The sequence below is a fragment of the Dasypus novemcinctus genome, chromosome 8, assembly GCF_030445035.2.
Source record: "Dasypus novemcinctus isolate mDasNov1 chromosome 8, mDasNov1.1.hap2, whole genome shotgun sequence".
NCBI lineage: Eukaryota > Metazoa > Chordata > Mammalia > Cingulata > Dasypodidae > Dasypus > Dasypus novemcinctus.
The window spans coordinates 82,819,413-82,841,616 of record NC_080680.1 but is presented as its reverse complement, the minus strand read 5'-3'; the positions used below and the strand labels follow the sequence as shown (position 1 = coordinate 82,841,616).

General features: G+C 40.7%; 1 protein-coding gene across 3 annotated transcripts in view; it reads right to left on the bottom strand.

Annotated features, from left to right (window-relative positions):
* The window catches only part of FRMPD1 (FERM and PDZ domain containing 1), a 113,011-nt gene that overhangs the window by 30,101 nt on the left and 60,706 nt on the right, over window positions 1-22,204 (bottom strand). For 2 of the 3 annotated variants that reach the window (XM_004457253.4, XM_071216864.1), the window contains exons 3-6: window positions 11,678-11,835; window positions 10,807-10,909; window positions 7,893-7,938; window positions 1,559-1,666 (exon numbers count right to left, since the gene is read on the bottom strand). In XM_004457253.4, coding sequence (XP_004457310.1) covers window positions 1,559-1,666; window positions 7,893-7,938; window positions 10,807-10,909; window positions 11,678-11,835 — 415 coding nt within the window. The remainder of the gene's footprint in view (window positions 1-1,558; window positions 1,667-7,892; window positions 7,939-10,806; window positions 10,910-11,677; window positions 11,836-22,204) is intronic. The other variant, XM_071216865.1, reaches the window with a different exon arrangement.

Sequence of the window (22,204 nt, the reverse complement as noted above, 5' to 3'; positions counted from 1 at the left end):
AGAGGTTTCATTTTTATTTGATTAAATGATTAAGACTTTGATTGGGCCATGTCAGTAGCTGTTGGTGGGCGGGGACTCACAGAGGAAACCACAGGACAGAGCAGATAGTTGAGTTTTGATGCTGGAGTTTGAGCTGGAGCCCTGGGAAGTAAACACTCAGGAGAAGAACACAGAGGAATAGAGACGGCTCCATAGACATGGCAGAGGCCCAGGGAAGAGAGAGAGCCTGATAGTCTACAACTCACCTTGTGGAGAGAACAGAGCAGCTAAGCCTGGAGAGGAATGAGCCCTGAGAGAGAGCCAAGACTTATCCCAGCCTACAGCTGATATTGGAAGGAGCTGGGACCACAGAGCCTTAAGAGGAAGAGGAAGCCTGAAACCTTGCAGACATAGGCAGCCATCTTGCTCCAACACATGGCGACAGACTTTGGTGAGGCTTTATGACCTGGTAACTGTAAGCTTCTACCCCAAATAAATACCTTTCCTGAAAGCTTAACAGATTTCTGGTATTTTGCATCAGCACCCCTTTAGCTGACTAATACACATGAATACACAGACATGTGTATTCTGACTGATAGGGTCTCGTGTTTTTTTCTGATTAGGGCACTAGGCCTCCCACTGGATCCTTTGCAGACAAATCCACCTTTCACTCTCAGAGCTAACCTAATGGTCTATTAAGTAGCAGGACAGGTACAGAATAAGGGCTCTGAAGATATGAAACAAATCCCCTTTAGCTGGTCTCTATACTGAAAAGACCAAATAAGGACAAGATTGACTTGAAAGCTGCGAAATTCCATATTGATGGCTGAACTCAGAATGGCAATAGCTACAGATCACCGGGGGGAAAATGTGTAAATTATAATAAATGAGCCCTTTATCCAAAAATCCATGCTAAAAACATCTAGCCATCTTTTTTCCTTGACAGTTTGTCTTCTGAACTTCCAGCCCTGGGTCTCTTCATACCAAAAAGGACCAGACAATATGTCATAGTGGAAAACAAAAGAACTGAAGTCACACCAACCTGGGCTTCTGTACTTCCTTGCTAAGTGACCTAACCTCTCTCAGTCTCTAGATTTCCATTTAAGATACCTCTCTTCCAGAGCTATTGTGATAACACAAAAAATTTAGGTACACCTAATAGAGATTCAACAGATGACGGGCTCTTTTATTAAAAAAAAAAAAAAAAAAAAAGCAACCCCCTGACACCACCTTTACCTCTATCGATACATCATCTTCCAAGAGAAATCACAGCCTGAATGCTATCCTTTAAGATTCACAATAAATTACCGATTGGTATCTGTCCAGGAAAATGAAGAGACCCACACCCATTGCTTCTCTCTCTAGCAACCATTATAGCCCAGAAACCCCACTGGCTCTCCCTCTTCATTTTCTGCAGGCATCTTACCAAAAGGGTACACAAAGCCTCTAGCAAATGTCACTGCACTCCCTCTTCAACTTATCCCATGCTGCGGGACTCCAGAGTCTCAGGGAGTTATGAGCCAGGAGACAGCTCCCCGCCTCATTAAGAGTAATTTGAATCCCCTTACTAGTGACAGACCTGGCTTTGTCCACTGACAAGCACTTCCTCAGCAAAGTGCACCTTTACGGGGTTGGTCTTCAGCCTGGCCCTCTTCTCCTCAGTCAGGAAGGATGACTTGGGGACTCCCTGAAAAACATCAACCATGAAATATTTTAGAATTGTACTTTCATAAAAGCCATGTATGTCTTCTCATTTTTAAAAACAAAAATATAAACTCTTGACAGCCATTGAGAATTCAGTTAAAACCTACAGGAGAGGACAACATCCAATAAAGACCTCTTCATATAAAATCTAGGGAATCCAGCCAGCCAAAGTTCTTATGTGCCTGGGGACAGCTGAAGAAAGATTCACTATGGTAGCAAAATGGTTGTAGTATGAAAAAAACAAAAAACAAAAAGAACTGGCTTGTGAACAAAAAGACCCAAATTCCAACCCAAGTTCTGCTACTCAACAATTGTGAGAACTACCTCAAACTCAAATTCTTGTGGAAACAAGCCAGATATGTGTGTAGTGTATGGGTGTGTGTATAAAACAAAACAAGATAACCCTGTGTGACTTTGGCAAAGTCATTGCCCCTCTCTGGACTTCACTCTTTCCATATATACAATATGGGAGTTAGATCAGGATACCTCCATGCCTTCCCAAAGCTCTGTCCCTTATGATTTATCCTTGGCTCCTCTTTGCTCTTCTCATCTTCCATGTGGTATTCTCTTTCTCCAGAAGTGAAAAGAGACATCACAGGTTGGTAGAAGTATGTGGTGAAGCCCTTGGCCTAGACTGTATTGAGCCAAATTGTGACACATGATCTTGCATGATCTATATCATCAGGGTGTGATCTTCCTGCATGAAATTCTGATACATTATTTCATAGCCTGACAGCCTACATTCCCTTGATCTGGAAAGTCCTTGAGGCCAGCCTCTAGAATGTTTATATGTGCAAGAGTCCTGAGATGGAGCTCTGGGACATGTTCTGTGTAGTCAAGGGAAGAGATGCACAGCAGCAATTAGGCAAACTGCTGGAAACACCACTTACAGACTCAGATGTTGACAGACCAATACCACGAAGTACATGAAACAAACAAGTGACCATGAACTTTTATTACAAGAAGATAAATGTGATCTTACAGATGGCCAAAACCTTGATGAGACAGGACTCATGGCCATACTTAAATAACTCAAATATATAGCTGCTTAAAATTTTTTAAAAATTTAGTAGAAGGTAAAGGAGGAATAGCGATGTTCACAGAGAAGAGGTACATCTGTTTGGTAATCCTCAACTAGAGAAATTACTCAACGTTCATTTTCTTTCTTCTTCAAGTAGAATGGTCTTCCAACAAAGGGGTAGATGGGATAAGGAAAAGGGAAAGTTACAACCCCAAATTAGTGATCAGACTATCAGACTTCTTGGCATGAGTTCGAGACTCCTATATAAGGTGAGTCTGGGAGGCTGGTAGACCTATTATATGTGTCTGTTGGCATCACCCACAAAACAGAGAATGCAAGAATAACAGGAAGCTAAAGACTGTGATGTATCAAGTTTCCCAGGAAATGGATATGAAGGAGTCAGGAAAACACATATTGGTAAGCTTGTCATTAATTCTTGGAAAATCCCAGACAAGAGATGGTCAGAGAGCTTTTAGACAAGAAGACAATGATGACTACAACCAATATGGATTTACCAAGAACAAGTTAGAGCCAACCAAGTTCATTTTTCTTTTGTAGCTGGGATTCCAGATTGGGTGGCCAGGGTCCTGTGGATTTAGTAGTATTCCTTCATTCTTGCAAAGCATTTCATAAGGTCTCTTATAATACCCCTGCGGAGAAGGCCAGATGCAGAGCCATTAGGTAGATTCAAAACTAGTGGACCTGTACTCAAAAGTCATGGTTTCTTGATAAGCAACAGCAGGCTCCCTTTGTCTCAAACCTTATCACTGATTTCTAACAATGTCTTATCTTTAACAAAGCCTTGGATGAAGTCAGAACAAGTGAACTTACCAAATGTGTGAATGACACAGAGCTGCAAGGTGCCATCAGATCTCAGGTAACAGAAATTGGGGAAAAGGGGGAAGGAACTGGTCCTCTAAAATAGCTGTGCATGGAAACTTAAGGACAAGAGACAGCTATGGATCAAGGGCCAGTAAATCATCAAGAACAAACCTTAGAGGTGCAGGGAGGCAGGGCTGCCAAAAGCTAAAGGGAATTGAGTTAAGTGAGCAGTCAAAGGAATAAGTACAACCATCATTATTCAAAAGACTCAGGGAATGAGAAATCAGGGGCAGAGCAGGGGAGCAATGCAGAGAGAAAGGGAATCTGTAGGAGACAGCTGCTTTTGTGTCTTACCTAGGGAGAGCAACCCCACAAGGGTTAGCCCTGAGCTGGATGATATGAAAGAAAACCAAGTGGCTGGGAAATGGAGGAGGAGTGGGGTGGGGGTGGAGGGAGCAAGGAATCTGGGGAGACTTGGGAAGAGGTGGTTTCTTGACAGGAAGGGAGAATGAGTACAGCTGATATATACACACATGCCATTCAGTTCCCAATTCCCTGACTGTAAAATCCTACCATGCCAGAACACTGGACCAAAGCGACATGATTACACAGGGATTAATGTGAAATATGGGACTGAATATCAAAAACTTAATTGCACAGCACGGGATTGGGGAGGCCTGACCTAGAAGCTAGTCATTTGAAAACTAGCTCAGTTTTTGGTCAGTCATAAGTTCACCCCAAATAAGAGTATGATTGGGCCTATTAAAATGTTAACCCAGTCCTGGGCTTCATCAGCATTCTTGGTGCATGCCAGAAGTGCACCCTCCTACCCCACCCCCATGGTACTCCTCACTGGTTGACTATAGGTGGAACCTGTGCTCATTCTCGGGTGCCACCATTTGGGAGGATCACCAAGAAATTGGAATCTATCCATAAAGCCATGAAGGAAAGGAGAATTCAGGAAAAACACATCTTATGAGGAACAGTTGATGGGAGAGTTGTTTGACCTGGAGAAGAGAAGATTACACTTCCAAATCTCTGAAGAGCTATTACATGTAGGAACTCTTACTCTGAACTAGGAGTCAGTGGGAATCAGAGGGAAGAAGGATTTCTCTGCTACATTTAGAACCACCCAACCATGAAACTAACTGGCTGCTTTGAGAAAGAAGGAGCTCTCTGTCATGGGAAAGCCCAACCCACAGGCCCGACTTTGGCTCCTACATTTTTACACCTGAATGTCAGCTCTGCTACCTGTGTATTATCGTGGTATCTAAAACATATAATAAACCAAATACATAAGTCTATTTGAAAAAGACCATTTAAGGGATATTAGCTACCCATTATTCTAGGACTTCTAAACTCTGAGTTCTAAATTAGTTCATTAGAGAGCCAAAGACATGAGCTGAAAATAACACTCTTTGTGCATGTTTTTGCCAAACTAAGAGTAAATACTTAAAAGGACATTGAAGAACATTTTTATCTCTTTTGCAATAGCCCCCCACTCTGGTTATCCAACATCTTTTTTTTTCTTTTTTCGAGGTACCAGAGCTGGGGATCAAAACTGGGACCTCATAGGTAGGAAGCCAGTGCTTAACCACTGAGCCACATCGGCTCCCCTGAGTTAGTTTTTTCGTTTGCTTGCTTGTTGTTTGTTTTTATGAGGCACCAGGGACTGAATCCAGGACCTCCCATGAGGGAAGCAGGCACCCAACTGCTTGAGCCACAGTCCCTCTTCCCAAAATCATTTTATGCAGAAAGTTGGGTTTAAGGAGGTAGACTCCCATTACACTCATGAATATGGGTGCTGGAGCCCAACTCCTGGAAAACCACCCCAGCTCTACCACTTTCTGCGTGTGATACCATGGGCATGTGAGGCCACAGTGTTCTCATCTGTAAAAGGGGGATAACAAATGTATCTGCCTTTACAATATTTTTGTTGTTAAAAATTAAAGACATTAAATATTAACTATGATTATCATAAATTATTTATGTAAATAATATAGTTTTTCACCGTTAAAATGAACATAACTTTTTCCCATAAATTTTTTTTAGGAGGTACTAGGGATTGAACCTGGGATCTCGTATATGCAAAGCAGGCACTCAACCACTGAGCTACACCTGCTCCACCCCCATAAAATTTTATGTCCTAGAGAATCAGTAATTAATATTCCAATATTGGGTTGTATAATTCCTAATCAATTTCAAGTCATTTGAGGACTCCAAAAATCCTCATCAAAGAGGTTCCTTCTTGTTGAAGCAAGATATATATGATGATTTTGCAATGTTTGTAAAACTCTTGAGGACCCTTCTGGTGAGAGGTCCAGAAGTGGACTAGGCACTATTCAGGGCAGTTTCTCAGATCACTGAAGTCCATACACCTGGCCAATACCAGCTCCCTCTGTGGGATCTCAGAGGGCAGGCATCGGCATTTGCTTCTTCCAAGACTAGTACTGGAATATGATTTTCCTCTTCCCATACTTTTCATTTTGAAAGGATGCAGCTACATGCTATTTTTCCTTTCTCCTCAATCTTCTCATTTTATTTCTTGGAAGTGGTCAGAATAGGAAAAAACTATCTGATTTAGATGGATGTTCTCTGTGGAGATGATAATAAACTAAATAAAAAGAATGTCTCAACACCAGTATGACCATTCAGTCTTGTTAACTTTCCCTGTTTTTATATTGGTTTCACAATATTTCATAGATAGACTCTTCAGAATTGAAGAATTCCCATTTATTTGCACATAAAACACTTGATCTTTCCTATGTATGCAAACATCTTAATCCTAATTAGGAGGTTTTTTTCCTACTCTAATTCCAAGAAATAAAAAAAAAAAGATAATGCTTATTAAATAAGGAGAGAGGACAACAATTTCTTTGCTTTCTGAGTTGTGAATTTTTAAAAAATTATTTATTTTCACATAATAAAGTAGTAGTTTGCTCCACTGCACTTCTTCCTGGCTCCTACCTGCTAAGGGAGTCTTTCCACACCTGTGAGCAGATAGCCACCAGCCCATTTGTCTATATTTTTATGGTTTACTTTTTATATTTAATTCTTTAAACTAAATGGTGTAAAATGAGACTTTATTTTTTCAAAATATTTAAAGAAATGTCCCAGGATGATTTCTTGAATAATCATCTTTTCTCCCAGTGATTTGGGATGCCATGTTTATCACCCACTAAATTCTTACACTAGTGTCTGTTCTTGGACTTTTGATTGAGTCTATTGATATGTTCAACATTTCACCAATATCAGGCTGTTTTAATTATTGTAGGTTTATTAGTTTTAAAATCTGGTACAGAAAAATCCATCCTTATTACTCTTTGTTTTTAAAAGACTTTCTGAGTTTGCTCCACCTTGATATACATTTTGTCAAACTCTAAATAAAAATCTCCTAGGGATTTTATTTAAATTTGCATTAAGCCTATAAATTAATATTTGAATGATGTCTTTTTTTTTTTAAGATTTATTTATTTATTTCTCTTCCCTCCCCCCCATTTGTCTGTTCTCTGTGTCTATTTGCTGTGTCTTGTTTCTTTGTCTGCTTCTGTTGTTGTCAGCGGCACGGGAATCTGTGTCTCTTTTTGTTACCTCATCTTATTGTGTCAGCTCTCTGTGTGAGTGGCACCATTCTTAGGCAGGCTGCACTTTCTTTTGTGCTGGGCGGCTCTCCTCATGGGGCGCACTCCTTGCGCGTGGGGCTCCCCTATGCGGGGGACACCCCTCCGTGGCAGGGCACTCCTTGCGTGCATCAGCACTGCGCACGGGCCAGCTCCGCACGGGTCAAGGAGGCCCGGGTTTTGAACCGCGGACCTCCCATGTGGCAGACGGACGCCCTACCCACTGGACCAAGTCCGTTTCCCATGATGTCTTAATAATATGTAGTCTTTCCATCAAGGAACATTGTAAATGTAAATATGTAAATTTTTTTTTACATCCTTCAGTAATGTTTTAGGCCTCACAAATGTCATTTGATCCTTCTAAGGACCCATTAGACAGACAAGGCAGTTATCATTGTCTTTATACCGTTTTACAAAAGTAAACACCGAAACTAAATGATTTGCCCAAAGTCATACCACTCAAACCTGTCTTGAAACTGCTAGTTGGTGCCCTTTTCATTACCCCACTCAGCAGAATTATAGTTTTGTCTCCTTAGTTGGACCATGTGTCCTTGAGGCCTGGACCCGATCCACATCTCTTTCTTCCAAAGCACCTGTACATAGCAAGTTCTCCAGGCAGCATTAAGTGAATGGCTGCCCAATCCTGGCAGCTGCCACCCTCTGCTCTTTGTCTTCCCTGCTTATTCTGATGGATATCCTGCTGGGGGTCCTGGGGCAGAGAAATTAACAAACAGAAAGATATTTACCGACATGCAGCGAACAACTGTGATTGAAAGAGAATCCTCGGCTTCCCTGAAAAAAAAAAAAGACAAAAACATTTAATCATTCTGTATGATGTGTGTGTGCGTGTGTGTTGACAGGGGCAAAAATGACTGGCAGAATTACAAAGCAGGCTCCTTCAACTTCTTTGGTTCAGCAAAACCAAGAAGGATGCCAGAGAAGGCAGCAGTCTGCAAAGTGGCTTAAACTATCCCAGGAGTGTTTCTTCTACCTTGAGAAACTCTTTAGACACTCGCCTCTACCATACAGCCATGCAATTAAGGCACTTGGCCTTATTAGTCTCCTACAATGGAGAACTCATCTAGTCCATACGGCCACCAGCTAGTTTTAAGTCCAAACATTTTTAAAGAGGAAACCGCAATAACAGGTAAGTTAGGATGCTATTTCAGAAAATCTGGCTAACCACTTCATTGTCTAGAATGAATAACAATCTGTGGAAAACATTTATCAGATAAAAGCCAACCAGTTTATGGTGTTTGGGCACCCAAAGTTACTGTTACAAGCCCAATCATATAATCTAGATATTACTATTTTTTGTCTTGTGTTATCTCTTATTTTCCAAAATGATGAAATCAACTAGACAACTGCCAAATCTCCACTTTGTGTTACCGGACAAGACCAAGAAATTGATTCATATTTTCCTTTTTCTTTGCTATTGCCGCACAGAAAAGCAGTTTGCAAAATAATTTCATTTGATGTCCTGCAATATGAAATTTAGGCCAATAGCTGCCAGTATGTTATTTTCTCAAATGGATAAACTCAATCCAAGGCTTCTAAGTGCCTGGGGATTGCCTCTTTTCCATTTTATAAAAGAACAGGACTTTTCTGAGATAATTCACAATAAACCAAGGTCCAAGTACTCTCAAAAGGACATCTTGGCCTCATAGACATTTGGAGGAATTAGAAAGATTTGTTGATACTGTTATCACTTTGTTTGGCTTTGCTTTTTTCCCTTTATAAGTGCTGGCTGCTTTTAGACATGGGGAACTAGGCTTAAAAAAAATTTTTTTTTTTAATTAAAAACCAGTCCTAGGATTCTTCCGCAAGGTATATGGCAGAGAGCACAGATGTATGGTGTACATCATCACACCCCTGCGCTGAAGACTTCAATGGTTCACCCTTCCAGGAAGAGAATAACATCTGAACTTGGTATTTCCACTTTCTAGACCCTCCATTATCTGGGTCCAATTACTCAGAACTTTTCTCCAGGCATCCATTGCCCTGGGCAATGCCCTGGGCAAACTGAGCTGCTGAGTGCCCCCCACCTTGCCCCCATTGCTCTTCCTCCCCCTTCCGGCCTTGGCTTCTGCTTTGTCATCTTTGCATGGTCAAATTCCAGCCAATATTTAAGGTACAGCTGAAATACTTTTGGATCCTTCTGTTTTGTCAAACCACATCTTCCTCCCAAGCTGGAGGAATCTCCTGCTTTTACAGGCCATTTCCTCTGCTTCTCTTGATGCAATGTCTGCCCTCAGTCTCAGAAGGGTACACAGATTGTATCAGCCCTACCAGCCTGTAAATGTCTGGAGAGTGGAGTCTATTTGCCCCTGCCCAGAGTAGCTGCTCAGTGAACAAACAGGGGTTAAATATTACCTACACATACAAATTCAAGTCCTCTCATTTAAGTGGTAAACACTTTTGTTAGAGTTTGATCTAGCCTGATGGAAATATAAGTAACACTCAAAAGCTAAGTTTCATTTGCTGGAAGTCACTATCTTTGAGAAAACAGACAAATAATTTGGAACGCAAACTTCATGTGTCCGATAACCATACCTAGTTTTTTTTTTTTTAATGAAATCACCAAATCCCTTCCTAGCTGCACACCCACTAGAATTGCTCTCTGGCATTCCTGAAGCAAAAATGGGCTCAGATGATGGGATATTGTTTTCCATACTCTGAACAATTCTCTATACTCCTAAGCTAAACTGTGTGTGTTTGTCTCTGTAGCAAGACTGTGTGCTTCTGGATGGGAGACTGCATCCTGTAACTTCATTTTCTCCTTCTCTGACCTTGTCATTGCTACCTGTTATTCAGTATATGCTGCAGCATATACTTGCACCCCATGTGCCCTCACAAATCAATACCATCCAAATGCCAGGTCTGCCTCACAAAAAGGCACATGCTATCTCCAAATTGGCTTTAATCCAACTCTATGTCTCATCTCTATTTATATTAAAGTCATGAAAACAGTCTTGAGCCAAATTTTAAAATCCAAAGACTGCATATGGCTTATAAAATGTCTGTTAGCCCTGTTCACTCCTATCACTGACATCTCTCCCTCTTAAAACCATGGTCACCAATTCTCAGTGCTAACCACATTCATTTGTTCAACCGAGCATCCACTGTGTGCCAGGCCCTGGTCTCAAGGAGATGGTCTAAGCAGAAACGGAGGCATTTTCACACATCACAACGATACCACCTAGAAGGTGCTGTATCAGTAAAACTACATAGACACCAACCAGGCTATTCCTGTGAGAACATTTAAGGGAGAGATGGCAAAAGAGTTAAAGCAGAGCAAGGGGATTTGGCATCAACTTGGTCCGATCTTTGGCACATACTACAACCCTGTAAATCCTTAGAGGGCAGGGTCTGTGAGGTATTCGTAATCACATTCCCGACAGAGCCTCGCACAGTGCTTTGGGCAGCTGGGCAGATGCCTCCCAAACTGTTCTGTGGGTAGGGGAAAGAGTGGATAGAAACAACCGCCACAGAGAAGCCCTCTTCAGAGATAGTGGGAATTCTACGAGAAGGCTGTTTTTGCTGCTTGAAAGTCCAGACCTCACTAAAATCACAGAGGGGTCAGTTACACCATTCCTATTGCCAATCTTTGCCCTGTGGTAATTCGTGCAACTTTGTGGAAGATGAAAGACAATTTAGTACCTTAGAATATCGAATGCTCGTTCACAGGAAAGGTCTTCAGCGGCCTCGTTGTTCATTTGGAGGATCTGATCACCAGGGAAAAGCTTGCCGTGCGCAGTGCCCCCTGTTGGACAGATAAGCTATCACTCTACTCGTGCCCGGAGGGCCACGTGCCTGAACGGCAGCTCAGTCCGCGCTCATCCCCACCACACTCCCATCCTGCCTGCGGCTCACGTAGATTTCATTTTTCCTATTTATAATCATGGATAATGTACCCACCATCCATCAACTTTAAGGGGTGTTGGAAGGCTGTCCTGGGAAAGTAGATGAGCAGAAACCCTCCAAATCAACAGAGCTGGCTAGCGAATCTATTACATTTCTCTTGAAAAAACTGTGTTTGTGTGTGTCTGTGTGTGTAAACTGAAATGAACAGATTTTAACTAGTTCTGGATCTAACATCAATACATAGTTGAAGTAGGAATACAAACACGACTCATTCCTGACCTGGTTCCTCTACCCGGGCACAGCCTGTACGTGTGAAAACAAATCAATAGTTTCTATTATTGGATGACCAGAAACTCCCCAGCTCAGAGCATGCGGAGAGCCAGCTGATCCAAATACTTTCATTGCCCCAGAGATTGGCCCAGGAGCCAGGGGTGTGCAAAGCCCCAGCTGAGGCCAGCAGGAGATTGGGAAAGCAGCAGGTGCACGTGGGGCTCCCTCTCTCCCAGAACAAAGGAAGGTGCAAAGCCCAAGACGGAATTAGGTCAGAATTAGGCAAGCCCTTTTTAACTTCTTGCATTTTTTTATAGGACAGAGAGATGGGAGGAGAACCAGGGCTGCTTCCTCCCAAGAAGCCAACACCTTTCTCCTTTCCCCAGTCAGCTCCTACCTGCAGTGACGGCCACCACTGTGAGCGGGAGGCTCTCGGAAATGTGGAATCCATAGTCCCGGAGGAGGGCGTCTTTGTCTATCCTTACTGTGTGTCTCACAGGGGTGGGGGTCTGAGCTGGGTTCTCTGAGGGCACGTCAGCCGCAGCTACTTTAGCCCTGGAAGAGAAGGAGTATGTGAAAAAGAGAGAAGGGGTTCTGTGTGGTGGCCACAAACTGGGTCAGCTCTCAGCATCCTGGAGGGGGAGGATGTAGAGCTGAGCAGACACCAGCTTTCCTCTTGAGAGCGCTAAGACACAAACACCGCTAGGCAAAACATCATGTAGAACACAGCACCATGCTCACCTGAAAGAGAAGTCATTAGTGCTTCGGCATTCAGACAAGAGGAGAGCAGTTTTAACTGTGGGCAGGGGATAATGAATCAGGGAAGTACTTGCTGCCTGGAAGTTGTGGTACTTGAGCTGTGCCTTAAGGGTATATCTACACACAGAAGATATTCAACAGCTGCCACCGAGTGAAAGAGTAAATGGATGAATGGACAGGAATTCCAGACAGGTGACAGTGCTTGAGCAGAGGAAGAGGCGAGGACAAACATGGATAGTGAAGAACGAGTTGTTCAGTATGAATGCTTGGTGATGACATATTTAACAGGTGGATTGTTTCTTTGGTGATTTTTTTTCTCTTTTTTTCTTTATGATGATTTTTGCTTCCCTTTCAACTTTGTAACTGTGAGAAGTCTAATATGGAATACCAGAGGACAAGAAATCAATATTAATTTTTTAATCGATATTAATTTTGAAAACTATATAGGGGAAGTAGATGTGGCTCAAGCAGTTGAATGCCCATTTCCCACATGGGTGGTCCCAGGTTCGGTTCCTGATGCCTCCTAAAGAAAAAACAGACAACAAGCAAAACCAACAAGCAGATAATGAGCATAAACAAAGTTAGCAAATAATGAATAAACAACAAGCTAACAATAAGCAAATAGACAAGGGAGGCAATTCAGGGATGTGGCTCAGTGGTTGAGTGCCAGCCTACCACATACAAAGTCCTGGGTTCAATCTCTGGTCCTGCAAAAAACAAAACAAAACAAAACAAAACAAAAAAATAAACAACAAAAAAATAAACAAAAAGAATAACCTATATAGGTTCTTTCTATATATATATATATGAAAAGTAGATGAGTTGAAAGTCCTATTATTTATCTCTCAAACCCCACAAAACAAGCATAAGCTATTTTTCATTCGTGGTTTTTAAATGCTTTTTTCTCTCTAAGTGTCAGTGGTCCTCTCTGAGTAAGGTTGAGTAGTAATGGGATGAGGTGTTTATTGTCATTATAAACATCAGAAATGTGGAGCAGAAACAGCTCCCCTGGGGTCCTGCAGTTAAGATCTATCATTAATTTTCATCCATTTACCAAACATTGTCAGGAACTCTGCATAATGCCTCACCTCTCCACCATTTATAGTGATCTCAAATTTCAACAAGGATCAGGAAATATGAAAATTTGCCTCCATGGAGCCAAAATACATGTGACAAGTCCAAGCTCAAAGTCTCATGCACATTATCTATCAAGAAGCTCCTCAGGCCCTCGCTTAGAGCCAATTTGAATATATAATGTCCTGAGCAGCACATATTAAAAACAGAGAGGATTTCTTCCAGGCAAGCACACGAGTAATATTGAGAAAGGTCAGTTGAGAGACCTAACAAGAAGGAAGAAACAGAAAACCATGAAAATTTACACTGAATAAAAGCCATTGCTATTCCTGATTTTTAAAAAAAAACTTAAAAGCTATAAAACAATCTTTCTCAATATAATAAAGAATATACTCTACATTTCCATGCTTTAAAAAAAGCATGGAAATGCTATCTCACTCAACTCTCACAAACTTATGAGGTGGGTATGATTGTCATGCCTATTATATAAATAAGGAGACTGAGTCTCTCTTTGGGACATTAAGTTGCTTAAAGTCACACAGCTGGGAAGTGGGTTTCAAACTCAGGGCTAATTTCTTCAATACATATGGTAGCATAGCTTCTAGAGAAGCACTGTCCAAATGAAACATATGCAAATGTAAGTTTTCTAATAGCTGCACATAAAAAGGAAGAAAAGTAAAAGGAAACAGGTGAAATTAATTTTAATAATTTATTTTTATTTAAGATAATATATCTAACATATTACCATTTCAACATGTAATCAATGTAAAAACTATCAATGAGGTATTTTATACTCTTTTTTTCATATTAAATTTTCAAAATCAGTATATATTTTATACTTACAGCATATCTCAACTTGGGCACTATGTTTTCATCAGAAATACTTAGATTTCATAAAATTTATGGGTGGAAAATAGATTTGCATGCCTAAGTTATTCCAAACATACTTAAGAGTTTTTGAGGAACTGAATCAAATACCAACTTTTAAGTAAAACTAATTAAAATTAAGTAAAATTAAAATTTAGTCCCTCAGTCACAATATCTACATTTCAAACGTTTAGTTGCCACATGTGGCTAGTGGCTACCATAGTAGACAGCACAGATCTGTGTCCTGTGAAACTATGAAAAATGTATGAGACTCCTTTATACAATACGACAACTTCCAACTTCAAAACTATAAATAATAAGGGTTAGAGTAAATATCTAAAAGTGTGCCTTTATATCAATTTGTCAATCTTACATAGTTATAGAAAATATTCAATGTGAGATGTTGGTACATTTTACACATTGTGTTTGATACAATACAGAGTGGGCCTCCAAAAGTGAGAAAATGTGAGGTTATGAGGTCTTAAAAGAGCCATGCTTTAAATTAGATGCTTTGACTTGGGAGCCTGAGCTTGTCAACACCAAACACTGCTGCAAAAATGAGAGGCAACAGGTGTGCAAGCACAGAGGCACATGTGTACACACATACAATTTCTTTCTTTCTTCTACAGATCACAATCTTAATCTGCTTTCATCAAACAGAGGCAATGATCAAAATTGCATAGTATAGTTTTGACCAGTAAAAGCAAATAGAGATCCTAGAAAAGACTGAAATATTGATAGACTATTTAGAAATAATTCAACACGGTGGAAAAATCACCACACTGTACTGAATACCAACCATGCTAGAGAGTAAATTTCAAAAAGGTCAGAAGAAAGAAATAACTTTAAAAACTAGAAAAAAAATATGGCCCTTTACATCAGCTCTGGAGAAGAGACATATTTCTGAGTATTGGGGAAACAGAGAACAGGATCAGAGATAAAATGGATGACTTGAATGCGAAATTTTTTAAAAATTTCATACACTAATGCAAATAAACAAAAAATGAAATAACATGATAGGAGAATACAAAGAAAAACCTAAGTGATGAAAGATTACAAACACTTCCTCACCCAACAAACAAAAATGAACTAAAAATGGATTATAGACAGGCCTCAAGGTAAAAAGCTACAACTATAAAGCTCTTAGGAGAAAATACAGGAGTAAGTCTTTGTGACCCTGGTTAGGTAAAGCCTTCTTAGGTTTAACACCAAAAGCACAAGCAGCAAAATAAATAAATAAAGCTTCATCAAAATTTAAAACTTTTATACTGTGAAGGACACCATCAAGAAACTGAAAAGTCACCCCTTGCAAGGGGAGAAAATATTTGCAAATCATATATCTGATAAATAATTTGTATCTAGAACATACAAAGAACACAACTCAGTAAAAAGACAACCCAACAGAAAAAAAGTGGGCAAAAGATTTGAATAAACATTCCTACAAAAAAAGATACACAAATAGCCAATAAGCACACAAAAAGTTGCTCAATAGCATATCTATCCAGGGCAAAACAAATAAAAACTACAATGAGAAATACCACTAGGATGGCTACAATTAAAAATAAAGATAATAAGTGTTGATGAGAAGTGGAGAATTTGGAACCCTAAAGAACTGCTGGTGGAAATGTAAAATGATATGGTCACTTTGGAATAGTCTGACAGTTCCTCAAAAGGTAAAACATGCAGTACCATACGATGCAGCAATTCTATTCCCCAAAAAATGAAAATAAAAGTTTGCACAAAACTTGTACACAGTTGTTCATAGCAGCAGCATTCATAACAGCCAAGTGGAAACACCTCAAGTGTATATCAGCCGATGAATGGATAAGTAAAATGTAATACATCCATAATGATATTATTCAGCAATAAAAAGGAACGAGGTATTAATATATGGCACAGCATGGATGAACCTTCAAAACATTTTGCTAAGAGAAAGAACCATCACAAAAGACCATATATTACATGAAATGTCCAGAATAGAGATAGAAAGATTAGTGTCTGCCTAGGACTGGGGTACGGTGAGGAGCAAGTGGTGGGAAGAAATAGTAAGTGACTGCTAGTGATATGGGATTTCTTTTTGGAGTGATGAAAATGCTCTAAAATTAATTGTGGTAATGGTCATATAACTCTGAATACAATAAAACCACTGAACTGTACACTTTGAGTGAATTGTATGGTATGTGAATTATATCTCAGTAAAGCTATTAAATATGAGCAAACACATTTTTGAAATATCTTGAAAAAAGTTTACAACACAAATATATGAAGAATGGACATAAATATATAAGGTAAACACCCAGATTTCACAAGTTCAATGTTCAAAGTACATGAAGAAATAATGTTGCACATGAATAAGGTTGGTAACATGAAAAATGCACAATGTTATGAATTAAAGAACCACTGCTGAAAGGAACAGAGTACTATTACATGTCTACTATTAAATATGAATAAAAATAATAAAGCCCATGGGAAGCGGACTTGGCCCAGTGGTTAGAGCGTCTGTCTACCACGTGGGAGGTCCAAGGTTCAAACCCTGGGCCTCCTTGACCCGTGTGGAGCTGGCCCACGTGCAGTGCTGATGCACGCAAGGAGTGCCGTGCCACGCAGGGGTGTTCCCCGTGTAGGGGAGCCCCATGTGCAAGGAGTGCGCCCGTGAGGAGAGCCGCCCAGCGCAAAAGAAAAGTGCAGCCTGCCCAGGAATGGCGCCGCACACACGGAGAGCTGACACAACAAGATGACTCAACAAAAGAAACACAGGGAAGCGGACTTGGCCCAGTGGTTAGGGCGTCCGTCTACCACATGGGAGGTTCGCGGTTCAAGCCCCGGGCCTCCTTGACCCGTGTGGAGCTGGCCCAAGCGCAGTGCTGATGTGCGCAAGGAGTGCCATGCTACACAGGGGTGTCCCCCGCGTAGGGGAGCCCCACGCGCAAGGAGTGCACCCATAGGGAGAGCCGCCCAGCGTGAAGGAGAGTGCAGCCTGCCCAAGAATGGCGCCGCCCACACTTCCGTGCCGCTGACGACAACAGAAGCGGACAAAGAAACAAGACGCAGCAAAAAGACACAGAAAACAGACAACCGGGGGAGGGGAGGGGAATTAAATAAATAAAAATAAATCTTTAAAAAAAAAAAAAAAAAAAAGAAACACAGATTCCCATGCCGCTGACAACAACAGAAGCAGACAAAGAAGAAGATGCAGCAAATAGGCACAGAGAACAGACAACCGGGGCGGGGGGGGCGGCGGCGGGGGCGCGGGGAGAGAAATAAATAAATAATAATAATAAAGCCCAAAATGTGTGGCTCCTGGGATTTGAGGCTGAATATATAAATTGGCTGTTCAACCTCTCTTAGAAAATAATCAGGAAATTGTAATAATTTAAAATATGGTCATTCTCTTTGACCTTCTGTTGCCATTTTGAAGAGCATTCCTCAAAGTAATAACCCCAAAGGAAAAAAATAAAACATCATTTGCACTAGACTATGAATTCCTAGAAGATAAAGGGGATAATTCATTTGTTTATGTTCCCCTTGCCTAATTAAGTCCTTGAACAGAGTATGACCTCAAAAACCCTGATTGCTGAATATTGTTAAAAAAATATATTCAGCATAGCTTTACTGAGAATAATGGAAAGAAAACAAGAGAAAAACTCAACAAAGGCATTACCATGAAGACTCTATATCAAGGAATTATTACCAGTCTGTGGCCTTTAACAATACATGGAAATGCAGTTCAGAAAATTTCCCTCCAGAACATCCTCTAAGCCGTGGTTTGAACCCCCTTCCTATGGAAGAGCTCAGATTATTCTGCACCCTGAGCTCCCTATCACCCACAGGATAAAAGCCAAACTCCTAGCCTTGCCCTTGTGGTCCTCCACCCTTGGGCCTCAGGCTCTGGCCAGCATCCACCAACGCACGCCCCTTCCCAAGCCTTCACTCCAGTCTAATTTTACTTGCTGCTCCAGTTTTACCTCTGGGCCTCAACACACATAGCGGCCCCTGTAGGAAAGTGTGAAGTCCAGTCACGGCCCAGCTCTAATGCCATCTGTTCCCACAAGCCTTCTCCGATGCTCTAAGTAGAAGTAATTTCTCTCATCTCTGAGCCTTGACCCTCCTATACAGCTCAGAACACCTTAACCTTCATTGATAGCTATAGCTGTTTGTTGCCATGTAACACTACCCCTAACAGACGAAATTTTCTGAAAGAAGGAATCGCATTGAATCCACCTCTGTATTTCTAACAGTGCCTGGTGAGGCTTTTTAAAAAAAAATTTTATTGAAGTATATCACCCCCACATAAACATACATAAACAATAAGTGTATAATAATAGTTGTGAACTTACAAAATAAACATACATAGCATCATACAGGACTCTCATAACTCATCCTATCACCAATAACTTGCATTGTTGTTAAACATTTTAAACTAATGATGAAAGAGCATTGTCAAAATATTGCTACTAACCAAAATGTTTTCCCCCAACCCACCCAATTATTATTATCTTTATATCATTTATGTATGAACATACATAAGCAATAAGTATATAGCAAAAGTTGTGAACTTATAAAGCAAACATGCATAACATTATACAGGGGTCCCATACATCAGCCCTCCACAAACACCTTGCATTGTTGTGAGACATTTGTTACAGATTATGAAAGAATATTGCCAAAATCTTACTACTAAGTATAGTCCTTATCTAACATTTGGTGTATTTTTCCCCCAACCCACCCTATTATTATTTTTTAAATATTTTTTTTTATGACAGAAGTTGTAAACTTAAAAAACAATCATGCACATGTGCAGAATTCCCAAACAACATTCATCTATCAACACACCACACTGTGGTGGAACATTTGTTACAGATAAAATAATATCATCTTATTGTTACCACATCCATAGTGTACATTTGACACACCGTCTCCATACTGCCCCATTATCAACACAATACATCTTTGGCATAGATGCAAGCATATTACATTATTACTGCTGACCACAGTCCATAGGTCACTCCAGCTGTATTTTTCCCATGCTTCTCCAGATTCCCACCATCCTGCAGTAGTGATGTACATTTACTCTAGCTCACAAAGGACATTCTTGCATCTGTACCATCATTTACATTTCTCATCCACTTCTTGGTTTATTGTGCTGTTCAGTTCCTAAATTATTCTCTAGCATTCTGTCAATTGGTATTTACATACCTAGACTACCATTTTCAGCCACATCCCCATTTAAATAAACTAGCTATTACTCACTATGTGTTACCATCCATTCTATACATCTCTACACTTTTACAGTAAAGCTAATTAAAAGTTCCACATACATGAAACATCAATAGTCCATCTCAGTCCTCCTCTTATCTCCTTTGAGAATCCACCACCTACCACCAGGTCTTGAAGATATTTTCCTACAGTTTCTTGTAGAAGTTTTATAGTTCTTGCTTTTAATTTTAGGTTTTTGATCCATTTTGAGTTAATTTTTGGATAAGGTGTAAGATAGCGGTCCTCTTTCCTTCTTTTGGCTATGGATATCCAGTTCTTTCAGCACTATTAGTTGAATGGACTGTTCTGCCAAGCTGTGTGGGTTTGACAGGCTAGTCAAAAATCACTTGACCATACATGTGAAGGTCTGTTTCTGAGCCATAAATTTGGTTCCATTGGTCTATGTGTCTGTTTTTGTGCCAGTACCATGCTGTTTTTATCACTATAGCTACATAATATAATTTAAAATCTGGAGATGAGAGTTTGCTTTTCCTTTTTAAGATGTTTCTGGCTATTCAGGACCCCTTACCCTTTCAAATAAATTTGATAATAGAGTTTTCAATTTTTTTTTCAAAATGCTTGTGGAATTTTTATCAGGATTGCCTTGAATCTGTATATGAATTTGAGTAGAACTGACATCTTTATGATATTTAGTCTTCCAATTCATGAGCATGGGATGGTCTTCCAGTTATTTAGGACTTTTTTGATTTCTTTTAAAACTGAGTTGCAGTTTTCTGAATACAAGTGCTTTACATCATTGGTTAAGTTTATTCCTGACTATTTGAGCTTTATCTGTCATATTTTATTTTCCCCACTCTTTTGACACTTTTGGGTACTTTTATTGACATACTCTTCATTTCTAGACTCTCTTCCAGGCCTTTCTCTCCTGTCTTGTCTTTTCACTCTCTAGCACACCCTTTAGCATTTCCTGAAAATCTGATCTCTTGTGTAGAAAATCTCTCAGTTTCTGTTAATCTGTGAATATTCTAATCTCGCCCTCATTTGTAAAAGACAATCTTGCTGGACATAAGATTCTTGGCTGGCAGTTTTTTTCTTGCAGTATCTTAAATATACCATACCACTATGTTCTTGCCTCCATAGTTTCTGGTGAGAAATCGGCACTTCATCTTATTGGGTATTCCTTATATGTTACGCATTGCTTTTCTCTTGCTATTCTCAGAATTCTCTCTTTGTCTTTGGCATCTGACATTCTGATTAGTATGTGTCTTGGAGTTGGTCTATTCAGATTTTTTTGGGCGGGAGTACATTGTGCTCCTTGGACATGGGTATCTATGTCCTTCAATAGGGTTGGGAAATTTTCTACCATTATTTCTTCAAATATTCCTTCTGCCCCTTTTCCCTTCTCTTCTCCTTCTGGGACACCCACGACACGTTTGTTTGCACATTTTTTGCTGTCTTTAAGTTCCTTGAGATCTTGTTTGATTTTTTCCATTCTTTTCTTCATCTGTTCTTTTGTATGTTCACTTTCAGAAGCTATCCCTTCAAGCTCACCAATCCTTTCTTCTTCCTCCTCAAATCTGCTATTATATGATTCCAATGTTGTTGTTTTTTTAAAATTCATCCTCCCCCTTGCTACTTGCTTGCTGTCTGCTCTCTGTGTCCATTCGCTGCATGTTCTTCTGTGTCTGCTTGTCTCCCTTTTGTTGCGTCATCTTGCTGTACCAGCTCCTTGCGGGTGTGGTGCAGGCTGTCGGCTCTCCATGGGCATGGCATGGGCCATCAGCTCTCCACAGGCCAGCTTGCCTTCACAAGGATGCCCTGGGATACTACCCCAGGGCCTCTCATATGGTAGATGGGAGCCAGATTGATTGGGCCACATCTGCTTCCCTGATTCCAATGTTTTGTTTTTTTTAAAGATTTATTTATTTATTTATTTCTCTCCCCTCCCCACTCCCCATCCCAGTTGTCTGTTCTCTGTGTCTATTTGCTGAGTGTTCTTCTTTGTCTGTTTCTGTTGTTGTCGCTGTTGTTGTCAGCGGCACCGGGAATCTGTGTTTCTTTTTGTTGTGTTATCTTGCTGTGTCAGCTCTCCGTGTGTGTGGCACCATTCCTGGGCAGGCTGCACTTTCTTTCACGCTGGGCGGCTCTCCTTACGGGGTGCACTCCTTGTGCATGGGGCTCCCCTACGCAGGGGACACCCTTGCGTGGCACAGCAATCCTTGCACGCATCAGCACTGCGCATGGGCCAGCTCTACACAGGTCAAGGAGGCCCGGGGTTTGAACCGCCGACCTCCTATGTGGTAGACAGACGCCCTAACCACTGGGCCAAGTCCGCTTCCCCCAGTGTTTTTTTAATTTCATTTATTGCACCTTTCATTTCCATAAGATCTGCTATTTTTCTATGTATGCTTTCAAATTCTTCTTTGTGCTCATCTAGTGTCTTCTTAATATCCTTACTCTCTTTAGCCATCTCATTGAATTTATTAAGGAGATTTGTTTGAACATCTGTGATTAGTTGCCTCAACTCCTTTACGTCTTCTGGAGGCTTTTCTTGTTCCTTTAACTGGGTCACAGCTTCCTGTTTCTTGGTGTGGATTGTAATTTTTTGTTGGTGTCTTGGCATCTGGATTACTAGAGTCTTTATTCTTGGTGCAGTTTTTCTCTTTAGTTTAGGGCTTCCCACACTTTCTTGCTTGGTGATTGTTCAGTAGAAGCCAAGGTTGTAATTGGTGCTATAAGCTGTGGAGGCTCAAGCTGCCCTTATTGCACTAGGGACCAATGAAGCTTCTCCCAACTTTCTCCTTTGCCAGGAGTAGGACTGAGTCACAGTTGTGTGGAATAATCCAAATCATGCAGGCCTAGACTGTAGTTGCCCAGAGAGATTGATGAGGCTTTAGGCCGTTTTCTCCCCAGCCTGGGGCTAGGATGGAGCTGCAGGTATGAGCAGCAATCTATGCAATGCAGGTCCAAGATAACCACAGTTGTTCTGGTAGACTTCCGATTATCA